Source organism: Gaeumannomyces tritici (assembly GCF_000145635.1).
Source record: "Gaeumannomyces tritici R3-111a-1 unplaced genomic scaffold supercont2.6, whole genome shotgun sequence".
NCBI lineage: Eukaryota > Fungi > Ascomycota > Sordariomycetes > Magnaporthales > Magnaporthaceae > Gaeumannomyces > Gaeumannomyces tritici.
This window is the reverse complement of record NW_008804550.1, coordinates 2084472-2104469: the sequence shown is the minus strand read 5'-3', so window position 1 is coordinate 2104469 and position 19998 is coordinate 2084472. Positions and strand designations below refer to the sequence as shown.

At 58.6% G+C, this 19998-nt stretch overlaps 7 protein-coding genes and 1 non-coding gene across 8 annotated transcripts; 6 read left to right on the top strand and 2 right to left on the bottom strand.

The window, feature by feature from the left end:
* Positions 1 to 900: 900 nt before the first annotated feature.
* GGTG_11091 (hypothetical protein) lies at positions 901 to 1167 on the top strand (the record flags this gene model as incomplete). Its single annotated transcript, XM_009228971.1, has 2 exons — positions 901 to 1090; positions 1151 to 1167. 2 exons carry the CDS (start codon positions 901 to 903, stop codon positions 1165 to 1167), a joined length of 207 nt encoding a protein of 68 aa, XP_009227235.1.
* Positions 1168 to 1218: 51 nt separating this feature from the next.
* Positions 1219 to 3118, top strand: GGTG_11090 (ATP-citrate synthase subunit 2; the record flags this gene model as incomplete). The annotated part of the gene is made up of 2 exons (XM_009228970.1): positions 1219 to 1659; positions 2096 to 3118. The coding sequence occupies 2 exons, from the start codon at positions 1219 to 1221 to the stop codon at positions 3116 to 3118; spliced, it is 1464 nt and encodes a 487-aa protein (XP_009227234.1).
* Positions 3119 to 3928: 810 nt separating this feature from the next.
* On the top strand, positions 3929 to 5064 carry GGTG_11089 (60S ribosomal protein L28). The gene is made up of 3 exons (XM_009228969.1): positions 3929 to 4151; positions 4275 to 4391; positions 4570 to 5064. The coding sequence occupies exons 1-3, from the start codon at positions 4038 to 4040 to the stop codon at positions 4789 to 4791; spliced, it is 453 nt and encodes a 150-aa protein (XP_009227233.1). The 5' UTR covers positions 3929 to 4037; the 3' UTR covers positions 4792 to 5064.
* A 943-nt stretch (positions 5065 to 6007) lies between these two features.
* GGTG_20221 lies at positions 6008 to 6115 on the top strand. The gene has a single exon. It is a non-coding gene; the product is annotated as a tRNA-Ala (tRNA).
* A 2153-nt stretch (positions 6116 to 8268) lies between these two features.
* GGTG_11088 (1,3-beta-glucanosyltransferase gel2) lies at positions 8269 to 10755 on the top strand. The gene is made up of 4 exons (XM_009228968.1): positions 8269 to 8545; positions 8782 to 8982; positions 9051 to 9149; positions 9218 to 10755. The coding sequence occupies exons 1-4, from the start codon at positions 8540 to 8542 to the stop codon at positions 10394 to 10396; spliced, it is 1485 nt and encodes a 494-aa protein (XP_009227232.1). The 5' UTR covers positions 8269 to 8539; the 3' UTR covers positions 10397 to 10755.
* Positions 10606 to 13526, bottom strand: GGTG_11087 (hypothetical protein). The gene is made up of 6 exons (XM_009228967.1): positions 13119 to 13526; positions 12966 to 13020; positions 12560 to 12816; positions 12127 to 12397; positions 11577 to 12002; positions 10606 to 11444 (listed from the first exon to the last, which is right to left on the bottom strand). The coding sequence occupies exons 1-6, from the start codon at positions 13153 to 13155 to the stop codon at positions 11369 to 11371; spliced, it is 1122 nt and encodes a 373-aa protein (XP_009227231.1). The 5' UTR covers positions 13156 to 13526; the 3' UTR covers positions 10606 to 11368.
* A 115-nt stretch (positions 13527 to 13641) lies between these two features.
* GGTG_11086 (hypothetical protein) lies at positions 13642 to 15585 on the top strand. The gene has a single exon (XM_009228966.1). The coding sequence runs from the start codon at positions 14147 to 14149 to the stop codon at positions 15386 to 15388; it is 1242 nt and encodes a 413-aa protein (XP_009227230.1). The 5' UTR covers positions 13642 to 14146; the 3' UTR covers positions 15389 to 15585.
* An 865-nt stretch (positions 15586 to 16450) lies between these two features.
* On the bottom strand, positions 16451 to 19501 carry GGTG_11085 (hypothetical protein). The gene has a single exon (XM_009228965.1). It carries the CDS (start codon positions 18284 to 18286, stop codon positions 16493 to 16495), a length of 1794 nt encoding a protein of 597 aa, XP_009227229.1. The 5' UTR covers positions 18287 to 19501; the 3' UTR covers positions 16451 to 16492.
* Between the last annotated feature and the right edge of the window lie 497 nt (positions 19502 to 19998).

The following is a 19998-nucleotide window of genomic DNA, read 5'->3' as shown; positions in this document are numbered from 1 at the left end:
CCCAGCAAGCACTTGGCTAGACCGTGTCACGCCAGCCTAGCAGCCCACCAAGGCAGCAGCAAGCACGCACGCAAGCAAGGGTGGGGTCCCGGCCGAGTTCAACAAGTCCGTCCCAAATTCCCCAGTGCAGCCACACCATCCTTCAACGCCCACCACGCAAGGAAGGGAGTCCCCAAGCGTCAGCCGTGGGCAGCCCGGAGTCCTAGCCTTGTCATCGGAAAATCGGAATATCCCCAAGCGACACTCCGCTTGCGACCGGACCCCAGGAAAGGCCGGAGTGTTGGTGGGTGGTGAGAATCGAGCGAGCAAGGCGCGAGGGGCGAAAGCGGTTGAGGTGGCTGGGGCTTGTGCAAGTTGAGGGGCCGAGGGGATGGGCTTTCTTGGGCTCGCGGGTCCGACGGCCGTCCGGGTCCAAAGCATCCAAAGGATGGGAAGGAAGCCCTTGGGCGCCGTCACCGCCGCCAACAGATAGGACAGCCGTGCAGAGAAAGAGCGGACATGGAATGGCCGCCAAATAATTCCCGGTGGGACCCTGGCCGCTCTGCATGCCACACCGCATGGTAGGAGGCAGGTACCGGTACTTGGGTTGGTTTTTGGCCCGCCCACCACGTTAGATTTTCCCCAAAGCGATTTTGCTGGTACCTGGCGCCAAAAGCGTTGTACCTCAAAGACACCCCTGGGCTGCTTGCTTCCCCTCCAGCCAGCACCCCCAGCTGCCACTTGACAACGCCGCCCGATTTTTTTTTTGAGGAGGCCCATCCATGGGAGCGGATTGATCACTCGACTTTTCTGCTCTTTCTCCCGTCCAAAACCCGCCGTCTTTTGTAGACTTCCAGGCTCGCTTCCAAACCTGTTGATCGACCCAAGACCAGAGAACTGCTCTGCAATTGGTAAGTGGTGATGCCCCCGCTGCCCTCGACTGCTCTGGCGTTCCTTCGAGCTCGATGCCCGCACCGCGAGTTCGCCGTCGACTCGCGGTTGCCGCAGCTCACGCTGCCGCTGGTGACGGATGCACCCTTCGCCGCCAGCCACGCAGCCCCGCGGGCTATAGCCGAGTTGCTCGGGTTCGGAATTGCCTCAGCACACACTTGTGCACTGCGCGGTTCTAGAGCTCCGTATGTCAGTTGCTAACACTTCCCCACGTTTACAGCACCACTCCGGCAGTAGAACAAGACAGGATAGGCAGATTCCACTCACGACACACGACACTCCTCCATCATGTCTGCCAAGTCGATCACCGAGGCCGATGGCAAGGCCATCCTCAACTACCACCTCACCCGCGCACCCCTCATCAAGCCCTCGCCTCTGACGGCCCAGCCCAAGCACAACCCGCCGCCGAAGCTGGCCTCGCTGTACTTCCCCGAGGACGCCGACATCGCTGGTATTCTGGACCAGGCCGAGGCCACCTACCCCTGGCTGCTGGCCCCAGGTGCCAAGTTCGTCGCAAAGCCAGACCAGCTGATCAAGAGACGAGGAAAGAGCGGTCTTCTGGCCCTGAACAAGACCTGGCCCGAGGCCAAGGCGTGGGTTGCTGAGCGCGCTGGCAAGGAGCAGAAGGTCGAGCACGTCACGGGCGTCTTGAGGCAATTCCTGGTCGAGCCTTTCGTTCCCCACCCCGACGGCACCGAGTACTACATCAACATCAACTCGGTCAGGGATGTAAGTTGCCGCATTTTTTTGTCTTGCTTCCAAGCGGGTGATCTTGGTGCGACGAGGGGTGTTAGTCACGTGATGGTGTTATCCATCGCTCCAAGGTTTCCCTCATTGGCTTTCGTGGCGGGCGGGGTGGGATGAGAAGAGGTGGCAGCCGTCATTCGATGGTTAGAGTCGCCGAGTTGGCGACAGGAGCGGAAGATGGGATGAGGGTCAGATTGTTCGGTCGCCCTTTTATTTATCCCAGCAGATGTGGTGTGGAGTTTCTCGCCTGCAATAGTATCCGGGCGAACGGAAGTTCGAAGGAGCCACATTCTACCCTGGTGGGCACAGATAACAGGCAGCCTGTCGCTCACCCCTGATCGACCGCGCGCGGCTATTCCTTGCTGGGCATACGGGCTTATGACTGCGACGCGATGCTAACTGCAGTAAAACTCAATAGGGCGACTGGATTCTCTTCACCCACGAGGGCGGTGTCGATGTTGGTGATGTCGATGCCAAGGCGGAGAAGCTTCTGATCCCTGTGGATCTCTCAGAATACCCTTCCAACGAGCAGATCGCCAGCGCTCTGCTGAAGAAGGTTCCCGAGGGTGTGTTCAATGTCCTGGTCGACTTCATCACGCGCCTGTACGCTGTCTACGTCGACTGCCAGTTCACCTACCTTGAGATCAACCCCCTCGTTGTCATCCCCAACGAGGATGCCACCTCGGCCTCGGTGCACTTCCTGGATCTTGCTGCCAAGCTCGACCAGACGGCCGATTTCGAGTGTGGTGTCAAGTGGGCCATCGCCCGCTCACCAGCCGCGCTGGGCCTGGCCACTGTTGCCAACAGCGGTACTGTCAACATCGACGCTGGCCCGCCAATGGAGTTCCCGGCCCCCTTCGGTCGCGAGCTGACAAAGGAGGAGGCATATATCGCTGAGCTGGACGCCAAAACGGGCGCCTCGCTCAAGCTGACGGTCCTCAACGCTAACGGCCGCATCTGGACCCTGGTCGCTGGTGGTGGTGCCTCGGTCGTCTACGCTGACGCCATCGCCTCAGCAGGCTTTGCCGACGAGCTGGCCAACTACGGCGAGTACTCGGGTGCTCCTACCGAGTCGCAGACCTACCACTATGCTCGCACCGTGCTGGACCTCATGCTGAGGGCACCAGTCTCGTCTGGGGGCAAGGTCCTCTTCATCGGTGGTGGCATTGCCAATTTCACCAACGTCGCATCCACCTTCAAGGGTGTCATCAGGGCGCTGCGCGAGTACGCCAAGGCCCTGAACGAGCACAACGTCAGCATCTGGGTCCGCCGCGCTGGCCCCAACTACCAGGAGGGTCTGAGAAACCTCAAGGCTGCGACGCAGGAGCTGGGCCTGAACGCCAAGATCTTTGGCCCCGAGATGCACGTTTCGGGCATCGTCCCGCTGGCTCTGATCCCCGGCAAGTGGGAGGAGGGCAACTTTGAGGAGTTCAAGGGCTAGACTTGCTCTTCTTTTGCGTTACGACAATGATTATTTAGTCTATAGACGGTATACCATCCAGGCAATGGGAAAAGTTGCCGTGGCACGGACCGACAGAAGTTTCAGGGCCTTTGGAAGAATTGCAAGGCGCTGAACCAAAGCATTACTAATCGACTGCCATGAGCACCGCTTGGGGATGAGGCTATCCTGCATGATGTACGTTGGTGAGGGCAAAAGGGCGAGGACAGGGGGCAGATATTCATCTTATTAGCTGTGTAATTGGAACGATGAAATCCCCCTTGAAGTGTGGCACGAATGGGTGAGGTTACGATGAAACGAACGCACAGCACTGCAGTCAAGACGAGCCGCTTCAATCCCTCCGACGCGAGGCAAAAGGTAGCCCGGTCTTCCATGATGGCAGCTGCTTGACACAGTCCAACGACCAGCCCGATCGAGGCGAGTGTCACAGAGCCATGATAATCCTTTTGCGCACCCAAATCGCGCGATCGTACGACTGACTGGTGACGGCATGTGTCTGTCCTCACTTGCCCACGGTCTGGTAATCACCACCAAATAGGACCCCAGAAACGAGGTAGGTGGTTGACATCTTGTTTGGAGCTCTCGGGCGAATGAGTTGCAGCCTCCTCCAGGCCAGCTCCCTTGCGTTCAAGCCCCCGCTCCAATTCAACAGACACTTCCAATGTACCAAGCGGGGTTTTTTCCTGTTCTGCCGTGCCTTGAAATGAGGGGCTGCCCTCTTCGACACAATTTCCCAAAAGCGGCTCACGTGATCCGTCATTCGCCCACCTGCGTCACGTGTGTTGAGTGGATCGGTGGGCCACAATTGCTCACGCCAAATCCAAGAGGGTTCAATTTTGCGGCGCACACCAATTTCTGCTTGGTTCCTCAGACCAACAACATCGACAACAGGTTCGCCAAAATGCCTACCAGGTTCAGCAAGACGAGAAAGCACCGCGGCCACGTCAGCGCCGGCAAGGGACGTGTCGGAAAGCACAGAAAGCATCCCGGTGGTCGTGGTCTGGCCGGTGGTCAGGTAAGTTGTCGACTTTTTCCCGCCGCCTGTAACGACAGGGAGCGAGGCAGCGAGGCCCGGGACGCCTCGGCGGCAAAAATGAGATCAGAGACTGACCTAGGCGATTGCGACGGCGAACTATAGCACCACCACCGTACCAACCTCGATAAGTACCACCCCGGTTACTTCGGTAAGGTCGGTATGCGCCACTTCCACCACCTTCACAACCACGACTGGAAGCCCATCATCAACGTCGACAAGGTATGCAAACTCTCCGACGAGCCGCTCCGGAACGATGCGTCGAAGTGTGTCCTGGAAGCCATTCATAGGCAATTGATGGAAGAGGTGGATTCTGGAGTGATGGAATACGCGGAAGACAGGCATGAACGAGGAGGGGAACGCTCGGAACAGGCAGCTAACATGTCTTACGCTCCCACAGCTGTGGTCCCTCATCCCCGCCGAGAAGCAGGCCGAGTACGCCAAGGCCGGCGCCAGCTCCGACAAGATCCCCCAGATCGACCTCCTGTCGTTCGGCTACTCCAAGCTGCTCGGCAAGGGCCGCCTGCCCGAGGTCCCTCTCGTCGTCCGCGCCCGGTGGGTCAGCAAGGAGGCCGAGAAGAAGATCAAGGACGCCGGCGGCGCGATCGAGCTGGTGGCGTAAACCGGCGTTTTCTTTTTCTTTTTTCCAACATGGGTCGTGCATGCGCAACGGGATGGAACCAGGGAAAAGCGAGAGATGGCGGGGGAGCACCACAAGCATCAATCTCGTTTTGTTTTAACCGTTTTGATTCCCTATACCGGCGGAATAAAGGCATCGCGCAAAAGGAAAGGGATCCTCAGTCTTGACGGCGTTTGTTGTTTTATCTAACGAGACCACACGAATTGATCTCGGAGGACTGGGAAATGAAATGGACTTCTTTTTTTTCTCGCTCAACTTTCGGATAAGTGAACTGATTCCGCACTCATGGTTCCCTGCGTGAGTGTGCCTGAAAAGATGGATGGCCAAGGCTACCCGGGTCAAGGCTTGGGCTGTTGGTGAGTCTGGTCTGTCCGCCGCCCGCGATTTGCCGTACGTATTCTAAATAGAGGAAGAACAGCCTCCAGTCGATACAGAGGCGTGGATGTTGTGTCCCTGTCCGCTTTATGTTGGATACGAACGACTCCCATCGCACAGATCTTGCCGAGCAATTCGGCAGATCATCTTAGCTATATTCGAAGACACCATACAGGTGGAAGGAAGGTTTTCGCAAGTCACTGCCCAGCTATAGGGCTCACCAAGGGCCCATCCACGCTTAACTCTAGCGTGGCCTTAGACGAACACGGTGATAAACTGCGACATCCGAATGGAGCAACGGAGTGTATAGCTTATAGACTGTCGCGTTCCAGACATCTCTGTGCTAGAAAACATCACGATGCTTTGTGAAAGATACTTGTCTCGCAATAAGCAGTATCTACATCGTTAGCCAACTCAGCGTTGGTAAGATACTCGGCATATTTGGCTGGCTGTGGTACCCTTAGGACTGTATTGAATCGACTCGAGATTTATATTAGACTGCGAGTTGAATTGTTCCACGACATGTCAAATATGATGGAAGGCACAATCGTGAATTGTAATGTGTTATGAAGATCAATATCCTATTTTACTCAGCGATGCCACGGGAGCTTTCTTGTTCTCGATTGGGCGGGCACATCTCCCTCCTCGTTACGTCTCCCCCCCGTGCCTCATGCTTTATCGCCGACACCTGATGCCTGTCTGAATAAGACCACCTTCAAAACCGCCTGGCCTGGTCGCCGGAGCCGGAGGTCTGCCCATCGCGATGCCCCTCCACCCCGTGCGGGCCTCTTGAGGGACGACACCGACGCACGCAACATCAGTGGGGCGAATGGTTTAGTGGTATAACGCTTCCTTAGCATCGCCATGACACGAGCACATCGTGAAGTGGGCTTCCTGGAAGAGGTCCGGGGTTCGATTCCCCGTTTGTCCAGTCTCGCGATTCTATATTTTTGCTGCTTCTTTTGGTCATATCTTTTGGGTTGCGGTGTAGATGCTGGCTGGGCTGCCGGGCCTCGTTAGTTTTTATGCTTGTTTTTTTCATTCTTCGGTGTGTTGGCTGGAGGCTGCAATTGTTTAAAGGCCGCTTGCATGCGTCTTTCTAGTTATGGTTGGTACGATTTCCATCCAGCCTGCCGAGAACTGCTAGGTGAAGACGTCCGTCCTATTTTAATGACATTCATTCAGGGCTGCAGCCGGCCATTTCTCGAAGTTTGCGAACCGGACAAGACCTCGAAAATACATAAGCTTAACCAGACGCAATGGCCACCAACTGCACATAGTCGCAGTGCATGGACAAGGAATGGTAAATGCACAACATCATTGCTCCCTCTCCGCAATCGCGACTGGCTGGCCCCTTTTCCGAAGCTAGCATTGTTGGGAGCACAGCTCACAAAGGCTACGGGCTGGCCCTCGGGCGGCGCAAGTGGCGCGCTGGTAACAGGTCGGACGACAGCCTGATAAAAACGCCATCCAAACAACCCGGGAATGATTCTTTTTCTTTTTGTCGCCAACGGAATCGCGGCATAAAGTCACCAAGCGAGGTCGACATGTTCTCAAATAACCGAAATTGGCATCCGTACGCCATTGGTTATACGAGATTGGGCTAAGCGATCAATCCGTGGGGTTCGGCGATTGCAGCGAGATGTGGCTTGGCAGCCAACGGACACACCCGGTTCAAAGATGGAAGGAGAAAAAAAAGAAAAAGAAATGGCGCTTCTGCCCTGCGGTTGGGCGACGATGACTGGGGCGCTGGATGGACCCTGCAGATCATCTGGTTGAGCCGCAGCGGCTGGTGGCGGCTTCTCGAACTTGAAACCGAACAACCGTCACGGATGAATAAACGCCCGCCAAAGCTTGACAAGGTCCACGAAGGTCCACGCACTTTGCCCTCCCGTCAGGCGTGACGCAACGTTTCCTGACCACACCGGCCATGATTACCTGCCCCCTTGCACGGTTGCTTGTCGATCTCGCCGTCGTGTGCATGTCGATTGGGCTGTCGGCAATGGATCGCCAACACGAGTCGTATTGGCGCTTTACGAGTGAGGAGTAGCCATGCGATACGAAGAGTTTGGAGGAGGTCGATGCCCGCCTTTCCGGCACGTGGATCTCGCCGGATCCCCCCTTCTAAGCCCTCTTCATCGTTCGTGTTGATCTTGACACGGGCGACAGGGCTTGCCACTTCTCTCCACTCGATTTATCATGGTGATGTCCGTCCGCCTGGGGGCATCGACAGCGGCGGCGCAGACGCGTGAGAGACAGGTGGGGGTGATTCCTGCGCTAGGGCTACCCGGCAAACCCGATTGTTCCCTCCCCCATGTGAATTTCCATTTTCGGCCGGGTTGAATCGCGCCTGGGCGCTGAGACGGGAAGGCCCCACGACCCATATTGTTAGGGGGATGCCGTGTGCGCCGTTGGTGTGTGCGCTTGCCCTACCGTCTTGCAGGGGATCCGTCCCCGTATCGCCCCAGACCACAGCACTCGCTCGCACCTGTGGCGCCGTCCACTTTGGTCCCTCTCTTGAGGGCAGCTGTGAGTTGAGGAAATGCTCGTGCAGGATGGATCTCACCTCATCTGGCAGCAGCAACCCAGTCGGGCTCTCTGCCCCATCCCCCCTCCCCACAGGCAGCACAGGCGTTTGGTGCAGCTGTTTCGGCGACATGCCCCGAAAACCTGGGGCCTCAGCTGCATCTGGTGCAGGGGGCTCCGAGGAATGCGACGCCAACGCGCACGCTAATTGGACGCCTGGAGGGACGGCTACAGGGGTGGGCGCTGTAACGTCTGACTGAGATGCTCCAATTTGACGATGGAGCGCTCCTCCCGCCTGGGTGTCCACCCTTCGTCGCTTCTTCCCTTCATCCAATATTTCAGCGCCGCGGTACCTCGGATTTTTTTTTCAGCAGGCAAGCGTCTGATCCTTCTTTGTTGCTCGTCTTGATTCCTCTTTTCCCAGTCACTCCTTTACTGGTCTTTTTTTCTTTCTTTTTTCCCACCGTCCGGAAGCTTCTGGAAAAGCGTGCAGCCTGTGATTCACGCGCCCGACCTTGGCTGTCTTGGATCGAGACCGACAGAGATTCTTGTCACTCCTTGGCCGTCTGTTCTGTCATTTTTTTTTTTTTGACAGCCTGCACGGATTCCATATCTTTTTTGCTTGTTTTGCCCAGAGGAGACCTTAGAACCCCCCGACAACGATCGCCCTGCGAATCCCTCGGGACATTTCTTGCCCTTGCTTTTTGCTTTTTGGGGCCGCCGATTTTTCGATATCCAGCAGGAATACCTAGACGCCCGTCAATATCGGCCTCGAAGCCGATACATCTCTAGATTGGGGGTGGTTGTGTGTTTCGGTCGATCGCCCACCATGCTCGTAAGTGCTGTCACAGCCGGTCTCTCTCTGCACCGCCGATCACACCTTCCAGCCTCCTGGAACCCGGATTTGTTGTAGACATCCAATCACGCTTTTCCCCGCGCAAAACAACACGGGCCCGGATCTGGCTCATACCTCAGCTCGACCGATCTAGCCTAGAATCCCGGGCCGTCTCTTAGCCCGCTGCTCCCGCCTGGCTGACAGTGTGCGATGCTAACCGGCGTGATGTGACGTAGGTCCAAGCAACCCTGGTTGCCCTTGGGGTCACCCTGGCGGCCGCGGTGAAGCCCATGGCGTTCAAGGACGACCACTTTGTTCACCCCGACACCGGCAACCGCTTCCAGATCGTCGGAGTCGCCTACCAGCCCGGCGGCTCTGCCGGCTTCAAGCCCGATGAGGGTAGGGACCCTCTTAGCAACGCCGACGTCTGTATACGTGTAAGTTCTAGTGGTCCGCCTGCTCTCCTTCTGCCTAGATGTGCGCTGACCAAGATTGCCCCCTGCAGGATGCTGCTCTGATTCAGGCCCTTGGCGCCAACGCCATCCGTGTCTACAACCTGGACCCGAACCTGAACCACGACGCGTGTGCCAGCGTCTTCAACGCTGTAGGTGACTCTTCTGGGCGTCACGGGCCTGCCATGTGAAAACTCCAGTGCTGACATTTTCTGTCTAGGCTGGCATCTACATGATTCTGGACGTCAACTCGCCCCTGGTTGGCGGGGCGCTCCAGACCTTCAACCCATGGGAGTCGTATTATGCCGCGTACCTGAACCGCACCTTTGCCGTAGTCGAGGCGTTCAAGGGATATCCCAATACGCTGGCCTTCTTTTCGGGCAACGAGGTCATCAACGATCTGAAGAGCGCTTCCCAGGTGCCCCCCTACATCCGGGCCGTCACTAGGGATCTGAAGAACTATATTGCCAAGCACAGCACCCGCCCTATCCCTGTCGGCTACTCGGCTGCCGATGTGCGCGAGGTGCTTTTCGACAGCTACAACTACTTCCAGTGCTCTATCGCCGGCGAGGACAAGGACATGAGCCGTTCCGACATCTTTGCCCTGAACAGCTACTCGTGGTGTGGAGATAGCAGCTTCACAACGAGTGGCTACGACACGCTGGTCTCGGGCTTCAAGGGCACGGCCGTGCCGGTCTTCTACTCGGAGTACGGATGCAACACGCCATCTCCCCGTCTCTTCACCGAGGTCGGCGCCATGTACGGCGACCAGATGATGGGCGTCTTCAGCGGCGGTGTCGTGTACGAGTACACCCAGGAGCCCAACAACTATGGTCTGGTCGAGGTCGCCAAGGACGGCTCCGTCACGCTTCTGGATGACTACTACACTCTGAAGGCACAGCTGGCCAAGCTCGACTTCAAGAAGGTCTATGGCGTCAAGGCTGCCACGACGCCGCCTGCCCCTCCCAAGTGCGAGGCCTCGCTCATCAAGGAGAAGGGTTTCAACGGCAACTTCACCCTCCCGGTCCTTCCCCCTGGAGCCGCCGAGATCATCGCCGGTGGCGTGAAGCCTACGCCGAGCGGCAAGATCATTCAGATCTCGAACATGAAGGTGAAGCAGCAGATCAAGGCCAAGAACGGCACCGCCGTGTCCGGTCTCGAGGTCAAGCAGCTTGCCAGCGACGCCATCAACCAGCCCGGCTCCAACGCCGGCGCGGGCAGCAGCCCCGTCAACACCCCGACCACCACGGGTTCCACGACTAGCTCCGGATCGGGCACTGCGGCTTCGGCTACCACAACCGCTCCCAAGAAGGACTCTGCCGCCCAGGGTCAGGTCAGCAAGGCCATGCTCGTTGTCGCCCCCTTGTCGGTGGTCATGATTGTTGCTGCAATTTTCTAGAGGCGCACTCGGTGGTTGGCGGGACAGTTGAGAAGCAGCAATAGGGGCAACCCGTTTTCTATGTTAAAATCATTTGATTCTTCTGAGTCTTATCTGGCGGGCGAGGGAGGGGAAAAGGGTCATCGCCAGGATTGGGTTTGAGTGTTGTAATGTTTTCGATATTGAATTAGTACGAGCACAGAGGACGAGCATGCGACGTTTTCTTTACATGGGCCTTGTATTCTAGGGGGCGGACTCCCCATGACAAATAACATTTCTTGATCCTAGATCGCATGTGTGGTTGGCAGTGAATTTGCCTTCACGGCTATGTTTTGAGCCCCAACACGCCTTGCGCAATGGGGAGAGATGGTTTCGAGGCGTCTGTCCGGAGGCTGGTATGGCCCTGCTCGATAGAAGGCCGGGGCTACTCATGTACCAGAACGGGCGGAGAGAACGGTAAAATGATGTTGTAAACTGCCCGAGTTACCATGGGATCCTGCGACCTTGACATCAGACCGACTTGTGTTGCCACTTGGTGGGCTGAAGTATGGGTAGAAGCAAAGTAGCGCCACCATGGCAGCCGTAAGAGCTCTCGGAGTTCTGGAATGGCGGGTTTTTACCTCGGTGGGTCAAGGTTCGCGGCGCCGCGGACTTGATGGGCTCGGATTTTTCCGTATTCCTGACCTCCATGGAGGTGCTCTGGCCCACGTTGGGTCCTTGGGTGGATGGGTAGGATATAGACTTGGGGACGAGCAGCCCGGGGCCCACCCGGCGTGTTTCCAGAACAAAATCAAAGGGAACCGTAGCCCGTGTTGATCGGTAGGTTCTATGCTGCCCAGGACTCAAAGTCGGGCCGGGGCTCTCTCAGGGGAACCGTGTCTCTTGGTTAGAGCTATGTAACTCTGCGCCCAAATTTTTGTTGCACGGCTAGCCCAGCCTCGGAACTGGAGCGCAACCTTTTGTTCGAAACGAGGTAATACGGAGACCGAGGCCCTAGAAGGGACTCCCGTCGAATAGAAACTGCGAGACGAGCTTGTCGAACACTCTCCGGTCGATGACGGCGCCAAAGCTAAGTTTTTGTGTCGATAACTGTCAGCAGGGAGTAGTGCCTTCAAACTAACGTGACGACGGAGGGTATTTCGTGTTTGCCGGGGGAGGGAATTCGGATACACAAAGATAAAAGAAAAAAAAAAAGACGCACCCGTGACACTTGACGGCGTCCCGAAGGCCCCTGGCGAGCCGGCCCAGGCTCCGGACCTCGAGCCCGCCAAACTGCGGGCGGTGGCGGATCGAGTTCCAGGCCTGGACGGGCGTGACCTCGTGCTCGGCCGCCAGCTCCGACGAGAGGCTGAGCAGCGACTCGAGCACGGCCGACGGCACGTCCCGGCACACGGTCCCGGGCGGCGGCGGCTGCTGCTGCTGCTGCTGCTGTTGTTGTTGTTGTTGTTGTTGTTGTTGGTGGTGGTGTCGGGCCGAGGGGCCGCCGCCGCCGCCGCCGCCGCCGCCGTTGCCGGGGCTGTTTTTGCTCACGCAGAGCATGTGGGACGAGGCTGTCAGGGCGTGGCCGTCCGGGTCGCCCGGCTTGGAGGGGTCGCCGTGGAGGTGGCCCAGGCACGGCCGCTCGATGCTGTTGGCAGGCGGGCGGGCCGGAGGGGTTCAGGTTAGTGGGTTATCCATCTCGAGGGTTGCACTCTTTGGTGGGTGAAAGGAGGGGGAGGAGGAGGAGGAAGAGGAAGAGGAGGGATACTTGCGTCAAGACAAAGTCCATGCCGGCGCCGACGGGGTCCACGTCGCAGACGCGCACGCCGGGGCTGGCGACGTCGACGCCCCTGTCCCAGCCGCCGAGGCACACGTCCGTGGTGGCGGTGGACTCGGGCGAGCGGCTGTGGTGGTGCTGTGGCGGGGACGGGCGGCGGCCGCCCCGGGGCGGCCCGAGCTGGGAGGAGAAGAAGCTGGGCGAGAGCTGGTCCAAGTGCGTGCTAGCCTCGCTCGCCGTGCCGCTCGTGACGGATCCCATCACGTCTTTTTGAACGGGAGGGGGGCATTTCATTGGTCAGCAGCTGTTAGGGGTTCAGATGGGAAGGAGGGAGGATAAGAAGGAACCCCTTGCTGGCTGGGGTGGAAGGCACAGGTGCGGGTGCAGGTGCAGGTGCAGGTGTGGGCTTGTGGGCTGTGGATGCATACCATCGATGCCGGCATATCCTAGGCTCCCTAGGGGCGAGCCGCCGCCGCCGCCGCCGTACCCCAGGCTTCCCGGGGGCGAGGTGGCGTCCGAGTCGTCCAGGGCGTCCAGGCCGTTGTGGCGCATGGACAGCGTGAGGCCCTGGACCGCGGAGCGGAGGCGGCCGACCTCGCGGAGCAGGCTCGCCTCGCTGGCCCGCAGCCGCGAGAGCTCCTGCTCGAGCGAGCGCGTGTACCTGGTCTTGCGGTCCCGGTAGTTCCTGACGGGTAAGGGTGGTAAGGGTGAGTTCGTCTTGTCCTGCGGTCTGGTATGTATGTATGTATGTATGTATGTATGTATGTGTATGGGACCCGCATCATGCACCCCCCCTTGGCAAGCAAAGGTGGTACCCGGGGAGGACCGACTTACTTTTGGGCATCACGCAGCTGGTCGCGGCGCCTCTGGACGCGGTCCTCCTTGGTCTCTGCGGGTTGCGTTGTCCGTCGTGGCGCCTTGTCAATCACACCTGTCCCCTTTGGGGGATAAAAGGAAGGATAGCCAGCAAGATAGCCAGCAACACACCGTCGGGCTTGAAAATCCTGAATATGTGACTAGACATGGTGCAGTTGGTCTTGTTTTACTGGTAGCCGCTTTGGTTAGGGGACGGGAGCGATGGCGTGTGGAATCAACTTGGTAAGATGGGGCCAGAGGAGTCTCGGATGGCGGACGGATGGATGGGTCGCGGGGTCGGAGAGCAAAAGAGGGAGCGTGTATTATCAAATGAATACACAGTACAGTAGAACATGGGTGGAATCATTGATCATTGGGAGTCGCTGCAGATGTGACCCCATAAAGTTTCTGGCTTTGTCCTCGCCTCTCTCGTCTTTTTGAGAATCACGGTTAAACACAATGGTCCCGTATGAAGTCATGCCTGGAATCTCTGATTCCTGGTGCGACAAACGCGCCCCTTAAATCTGACTGGGGGGTGGATGAGCAGAACAGAATTTCCGAATCCGGACGAGCCTGGGGGGAAACCCCACGCCCGTGCTGCTGATGGACCTGGGCGGCTGGCCGATCACCCCAATTAAGTTTAATCTGGGTCAAGTTCGCGTTTTGAGCCGCAACGGCCGTTCCCCTCAATGCTTCTTTTTTCTCCCCCTATCCCCGCCCTGGCTCCTCCCTGGCTCCTCCCCCTGGGCCTGCCGTCCGTGTTTGAACTGCCTGCCGACCAACCGAGCTCCGTGGAGAACCCCTGGCGGCTGTGACATTGCCCTCTGTCCGCTTCGTGGGCGTAATCAGAATTTCCGCTTTCGGACGCCGGTACGCCCCTGGATAGCTGCCATGCCAGCAAACGAATACTAGTAGACGGTTGAACGTGTCAGGAACGCCGCGCTTCGCCATGGTCGACTTGGGACGTATATATGGGCGGCGGGAACGCCTTCTAGCCGACTTGTGATGGACTGCTTCGACACCGCACTCCTCACTCACTCTCTCATCGGACTGGCTCCTGGTGTCGACATCTTCCCTTCGCTTCATTCTCCATCACCTTCCACCAAGCCAGTCTTTTCCCTCAGCTGCCAGCGGCCCCCCAACACAGAGCGAACACCATAATGCACGTCTCGGCACTCCTCCTCCTTGCCCTCGGGCAGGCCTCCAACGTCCTTGCACTCCCCGCCAACAACAACAACAGTGGCTGTGGGGCGCCCTCCCAGCCCGGCGCCGCGGCGCGCAACGCAAAGGCTGTCTACACCATCACCAACGAAAAGGAGAACGCGGTCGTGGCCATCCGCGTCGGCCAGGACGGCATGCTGCAGGCCCAGGGCTCCTCGAGTACCCCCACGGGCGGCGCGGGCGCCACGGGCGTCGACGGCGACGGCAAGCCCGCCGTGCCCGACGCGCTCTTCAGCCAGTCCGCCCTGACGGTGGCCGGCAGCAACCTGTTCGCCGTCAACGCCGGCTCCAACACGCTCACCATGTTCGCCATCGACGCCGCCGACCCGACCAAGCTCACCATGGTCGGCAAGCCCGTCGCCATCCCGGGCGAGTTCCCCGTCACGGTGGCCGCCTCCAAGCGCAACAAGCTCGCGTGCGTCGCCACCACGGGCGCAAAGGCGGGCGTCTCGTGCGCCTCCTTCTCGGCCCAGGCGGGGCTCGCGGCCATGGACGCCCTGCGGCCCTTCGACCTGGGCCAGACCACGCCGCCAAAGGGCCCTACCAACACCGTGTCGCAGGTCTTCTTCGCGCGCGACGGCAAGACCCTCTTCGCCACCGTCAAGGGCGACCCGCCCGCCAACAAGACAGGCTTCCTCGCCTCCTTCCCCGTCCAGGCCGCCGCCCAAAACAAGGCCGCGTCCCTGAACGCCCAGGGCGCCCAGTCTTCGCCCCAGGGCACCGCCGTCCTCTTCGGGTCCGCCACCATCCCGGGCTCGCGCGAGCTGTTCGTGACGGACGCCTCGTTCGGCGCCGCCGTGCTGTCGGTCGACGCCGCGACCGGCGCCGCCACCGTCAAGGGCAAGGGCGCCGTCGACGGGCAAAAGGCGACATGCTGGGCCACCATCAACCCGGCCACGGGCACCGCCTTCGTCACCGACGTGGCCACCAACCGCCTCGTCGAGATGTCGGTCAAGGACGCGAGCGTCATGGGCCAGATCGACCTCTCGGCCAACGGCGACCCGGGCCTGATCGACCTCCAGTCCGCCGGAAAGTTCGTCTACGCCCTCAGCCCCGGCAACGGCACCACCCAGGCCGCCATCACCGTCGTCGACGCCACCACCAAGAAGCAGGTGCAGCACATGCAGCTGCAGGCCATGGGCGTGGGCAAGAACTCGATGGGTCTGGCGCTCCGCAAGTGATTCTTTTTTTCTTCTTCTCCTTCTCTTGCGGCTTCATGTCTCTCCTTGCTCTCTGGCCCCTTTTGTACATAATGACGCTTTGTTTGCTGGGTTTCGGGAACCTGTATCATCACTGAGACGGCGATTTTGGTTGTGTTTTGGACTTTTTCTATACCGCGGTTGAGCTCTAGTCTCCCAATTTGAATGGTCTGCGGCAGCTCTTTCGCCCGTTATTGCTGTGCCTTGCGTGAAGTTGTGCATTGGAAGTGATGCTTTGATCCGACCTTCTCGAGGATCCCGCCGAACCGCTAAAATGGAGGAATAGCACCAAGTCGTAAGCACGGAAAAAATAAACGCCCTCATTGGCCAACATGGAAGTGATCAACAGTCTGCGCGTTGACAGCACTCGAAAAGATAAGCCCAATACCTAACCCATAAAGAACCCGGTGCAACTACCACTGGTCGGTGTGTTGCTGAAAAAGTCGGTTTGTTTGATTTGTGATGCTGGCTTTTTGGCTTGTGGCTCCATGTGAGGAGTGCAGGCTTCTGCGGGACACAATCACCGCCAGACACCCGCCACAAGGTTTGAGCTGGGTGGGACAAGGTTGCAGAGAGGGCGCCTGCTGGGAAGCAACAGGAACCGTATAGGGAGCACAGATAAAAACAAAATAAAATCAAGAACAAAAGCAAGGACAGTCGGGAGAGCGGTAGTCAGTGGGGTGAGGGTCTCTACGTGTCGGCTGAGCCGGGACTGGGAGTGAGTCATTGTTGCTACGAGGGGAGAGGAGGCTACTACCTGGCGAGTTCCTCCTGGAAAGTCGGGATAATGATTCCTGGATCCGGTTGCTCCTGTCAAGAGCAAGAGTGAGGGAGGGAAGCAAATCAGGCATAGCAAACGACAGCACAAGGCATCAATGTGAGAGAGAATCAAGAATTTGTATGTAGTCTCGTAAATTGTTCCCATAGCCAAACCGATGATACAGCTGGACCCCCAAGGACGAGATCACAGCTTGTCCAGAAACCAGAAAGAAGGAAAGTAAAGGCTACCCAGGAATTTCGTGTCTAATCAGCTAAAAATACAATGGTTTTTTTTTCAAGGGTTGATCTTTTTTTTCTCCCGCTCCTTTAGAAGAGGTTCTCGCTCCTGCCGGAGTGCTGCTTCATGAGGTGAGCCTTGACGGTCTTGTTGTTGTTGCTGACACCGGGCTTCGTGGAACCAGCGGTGTTCAGAGGCATCGAGGGCTTGGTGGAAGTGGCCTTGGTAGCAGAGGTCGAGGTCTCGTCCTCCTCGTCAGCGTCACAGGAAGCGTCCTCACCGGCCTGGGAAGCCGGCGCCGGAGTGGTGGCGGCAGCAGCCGAGGTGGTAGCAGCGGGCTGATTCTTCTTGCCAGCCTGCTTCTCCCCCTCCTGCTTTTTGCCAGTGCCCTTGTTGTCGCCCGCAGGGGTAGTGGCGGCAGCGGCGGGGGCAGTGACGGTGACAGTGATGGCAGCAGCGGTCACGGTGACGGTCGCCGGAGGGGCGCACTCAGCAGCCTTGGTGACGGTAACAGGCTCGCAAACAGCGCCGTTGCCGCCGTTGTTGCCGCCCTGGTTACCACCGTTGTTTCCACCCTGGCTGCCGCCGTTGCCAGTACCAGGAGAGACCTGAGTCTGACCGGGCTTCTTGACAGTGAGGGTGCGGGTGCCGGTCATGGTGGCGGTGTTGGTGGTGGTAGCAGCGTTGTTGCCGCCGCCGCTGCCACCTTTGGGCTTGTCCTTGTTCTCGTTGCCCTTGCCCTTGCCCTGACCGCCGTTGGTGTTGCCGCAAGCTCCGTTGCAAGGAACAGTGTGGACAGCCGTGACAGTAGCGGTAGAGGTCGACTGCAGAGTGTTGGAAATAGTGGTGGTAATCACGTTGGGAGAGCTGCCTGCACCGCCGCCACCAAGAGTGACAGTGACGACGCGCTCAGTGGTGCGGGTGATAATGGTCTCCTTGAGCTCAGTGGAGACGACGGTGGTCATGCCTTGGGGCTGGCTAGAGGTAGCTCCCAGAGCCTTGGAGACGCTGCTCTGGACCTTGGGGACATCGGAAACGGGGCAGACAACAGTGGTCAGGACAGCAGTCTCGGTGACGACAATCTGGGAGACTCCAGATATCGGCGTGGTCATGGTGGCGGGAGTTCCGTTGCGACCTGGGCAGTTGGTAACTTCAGGAGCACAAGAGATGATGGTCTTGACCGAGGTGGTCTTGACGACAAGGGTGGTGGTCGCAGCGCCGTTGGTAGCAGCGGGGGCCGAGGTGGCGGTAGCGGTGACCTGGGTGTTCACGGCAGGCTTGGTGCTGGCCACGGGCTTGGTGCTTGCCGAGAGAGCCTTGCTGAGGCTGGACTCGACCTTGGGGACATCGGAGACGGGGCAGACAACAGAGGTGAGAACTGCGGTCTCGGTGATAACGATCTGGGAAACGCCAGCCTGGGAGGTGGCGTTCCTAGCAGTGGCGATGGTGCCGTTACGACCGGGGCAGTTGGTGACATTGGGGGCGCAAGAGATGATGGTCTTCACAGAGGTAGTCTTCACGACCACGGTGGTGATTTGGGCACCGCCACCAGAGGCAGTGCTGGTGGTTGCGGGCCGGGCGGCAACGCCAGATCCGGTTCCGACGGCCGGGCGGTTCTTCTCGACCAGGCCACCCGTGCCGACAGCGACAGGTGTCGAGGCCTTGGAGACCGAGACAGCCTTGGTAGAGGCAGCCTTGCTGGAAGTGGCACTCAAGGATGTGGCCGCCTCAATCTTGGCGGTGGACGAGGAGCTCGAGCTAGAGATGGCTTGAGTAGTGTTGGCGCGGCGGAAGTTGCGGAAGTTGATGCGCGGGTGGGCGTGCTGGTGCGAGTACGCAGCAGTGGCAGCGGTGAAAATGCTGAGGACGGTGAAGAACTTCATCTTGACTGCTTGGTATTTTTGGCAGCGTGTTTGGTGATGTTTGTGGAAGTCGGAAAAGAGGAGATTCTCGTCGTTTCCCTGGTTGGTTGTTTCGAGATCTCTCCCAAGAGAATGGTCGCGCGCTGTCCAGGCAGGGGTATATCAAACGTTGGCAAGGAAAAAAGAGGGAATGTCGATTCCACAAGCAAGGGCGAAATTTGGCTGGTGGCAGACACAGTTGCTCACACGCTATATGTTCAAGAACGAAGAATATAGGGGCTTCACAAGGAGGCAAAGAAGTGAACAGCTAGTTGATCCCGTCACCTGACGTTGGAACTGGCTGGAAGGGGTTGATGCTTATGACGCAAAGGCGCGATCACAAGGCTGAAGAATCAAAGAATGAATGGAAGTCCAGAAAGAATGTGAGGAACCTGAACGGCGCCGTTTCAGAGAGAGAGAAAACCACAGGGAAAGTGAGGGTGAGGAAGGAAAGAAGGGCAAGAGTGATGATGGCGAACGGAGGATCCTGCGAGCCTTTTTAGTCTCGCCGACGCGGCAGCCAATGACGTCCAGCGTCCTCTCGCCTTGCCAAGCAACCACTCACCAACCCCAGTTGCGCAGCCATCCCGGCGGCCAGGGGCAGGGGGAGGTGGGGACCAGCAAGGCCCCGGGTGGTGGTGAGTGGGACTCGGTTGTGGGTGTGGGCACTAGACCAGGTGCCGTCTCATGAGTCCGGGCCCTGCTGCCAGGGGTCACGTCACCAAGCTCCAACTTGCTCACAGCATGAGGGAGCGTCCTCGTTGTCGGGTGCGGAGGGGTAGGTACAGGTCGACAGGCGGCAGCCGGAGGCCATGGGCGATAGCACGAGGGAAGACCTTAGGACGGAGCTCACCGCCCAGGAAAGACCTTGCTAGCCTAGGGCGTACAGCAATTAATCGTAGATCTAGCGTAGGCGGACGTGGCTGAGACGGGCTGGCAGGTGGTGTTCTTGGGACGACATGTGACCATAGGTACCAAGGCTCCCTCTCTATCTGGCGTCTGCCAGCCGAGCCGGTGCCTGTCTGGGTTGTGTTGTGCGGGCGGCAGTTCAATCTGGGACCTGCGAGATGGGCACGCTGGAGCCAATGGGTCTGCAGCTGAGCAATGCGACTGGCGACTGGCGGCGACTTGGCCGCGTTCCGGCGAGCGCGCGCATGTGGGCATCGGTCATGGGTGTTTTTTTTTTTTTTTTGTTGTGGACGGTTTTGTTTGGGTGTGAGTGAGGTGGCCAGCAGGATGCAAGATGAGAGGGGGCGTCGCTAGCTCCTTCTGCAAGCCACCCTCTCGCAGCGTTGTGCCGCAGCGGCTCAATCGCAGACGTTGATGCGGACCGGGATATGACCTCCCCTCCTCACCAAGCAATTGCCTCTCGCCATGGGTCAACCGAACCTGGCTCCTCAAAAAAAAGAGGGACCAGGGGCCGGTCCTGGGCAGGGGGCGGTGCTTGCTGTAGGAACCCGAAACGTGAGCCGCCCTGCAGCTGGCCAATCAGCGGCCGCACCCAGCACCAATCCGGCTCAGGGGCTCAGGAACAAAAAAGAGAAATCGAAAAAGGGGCGCGCTGATGATGAAGCTCATCTCTTCAATCCCGTGGTTTTCCATCCCAACCAACCTTGGTAGCGCCCTTTGACGCCTGTCGGACTTTTTCATCCGCAATGAGCGGGACGAAAAGAAAAACGGGAAACAGACACACT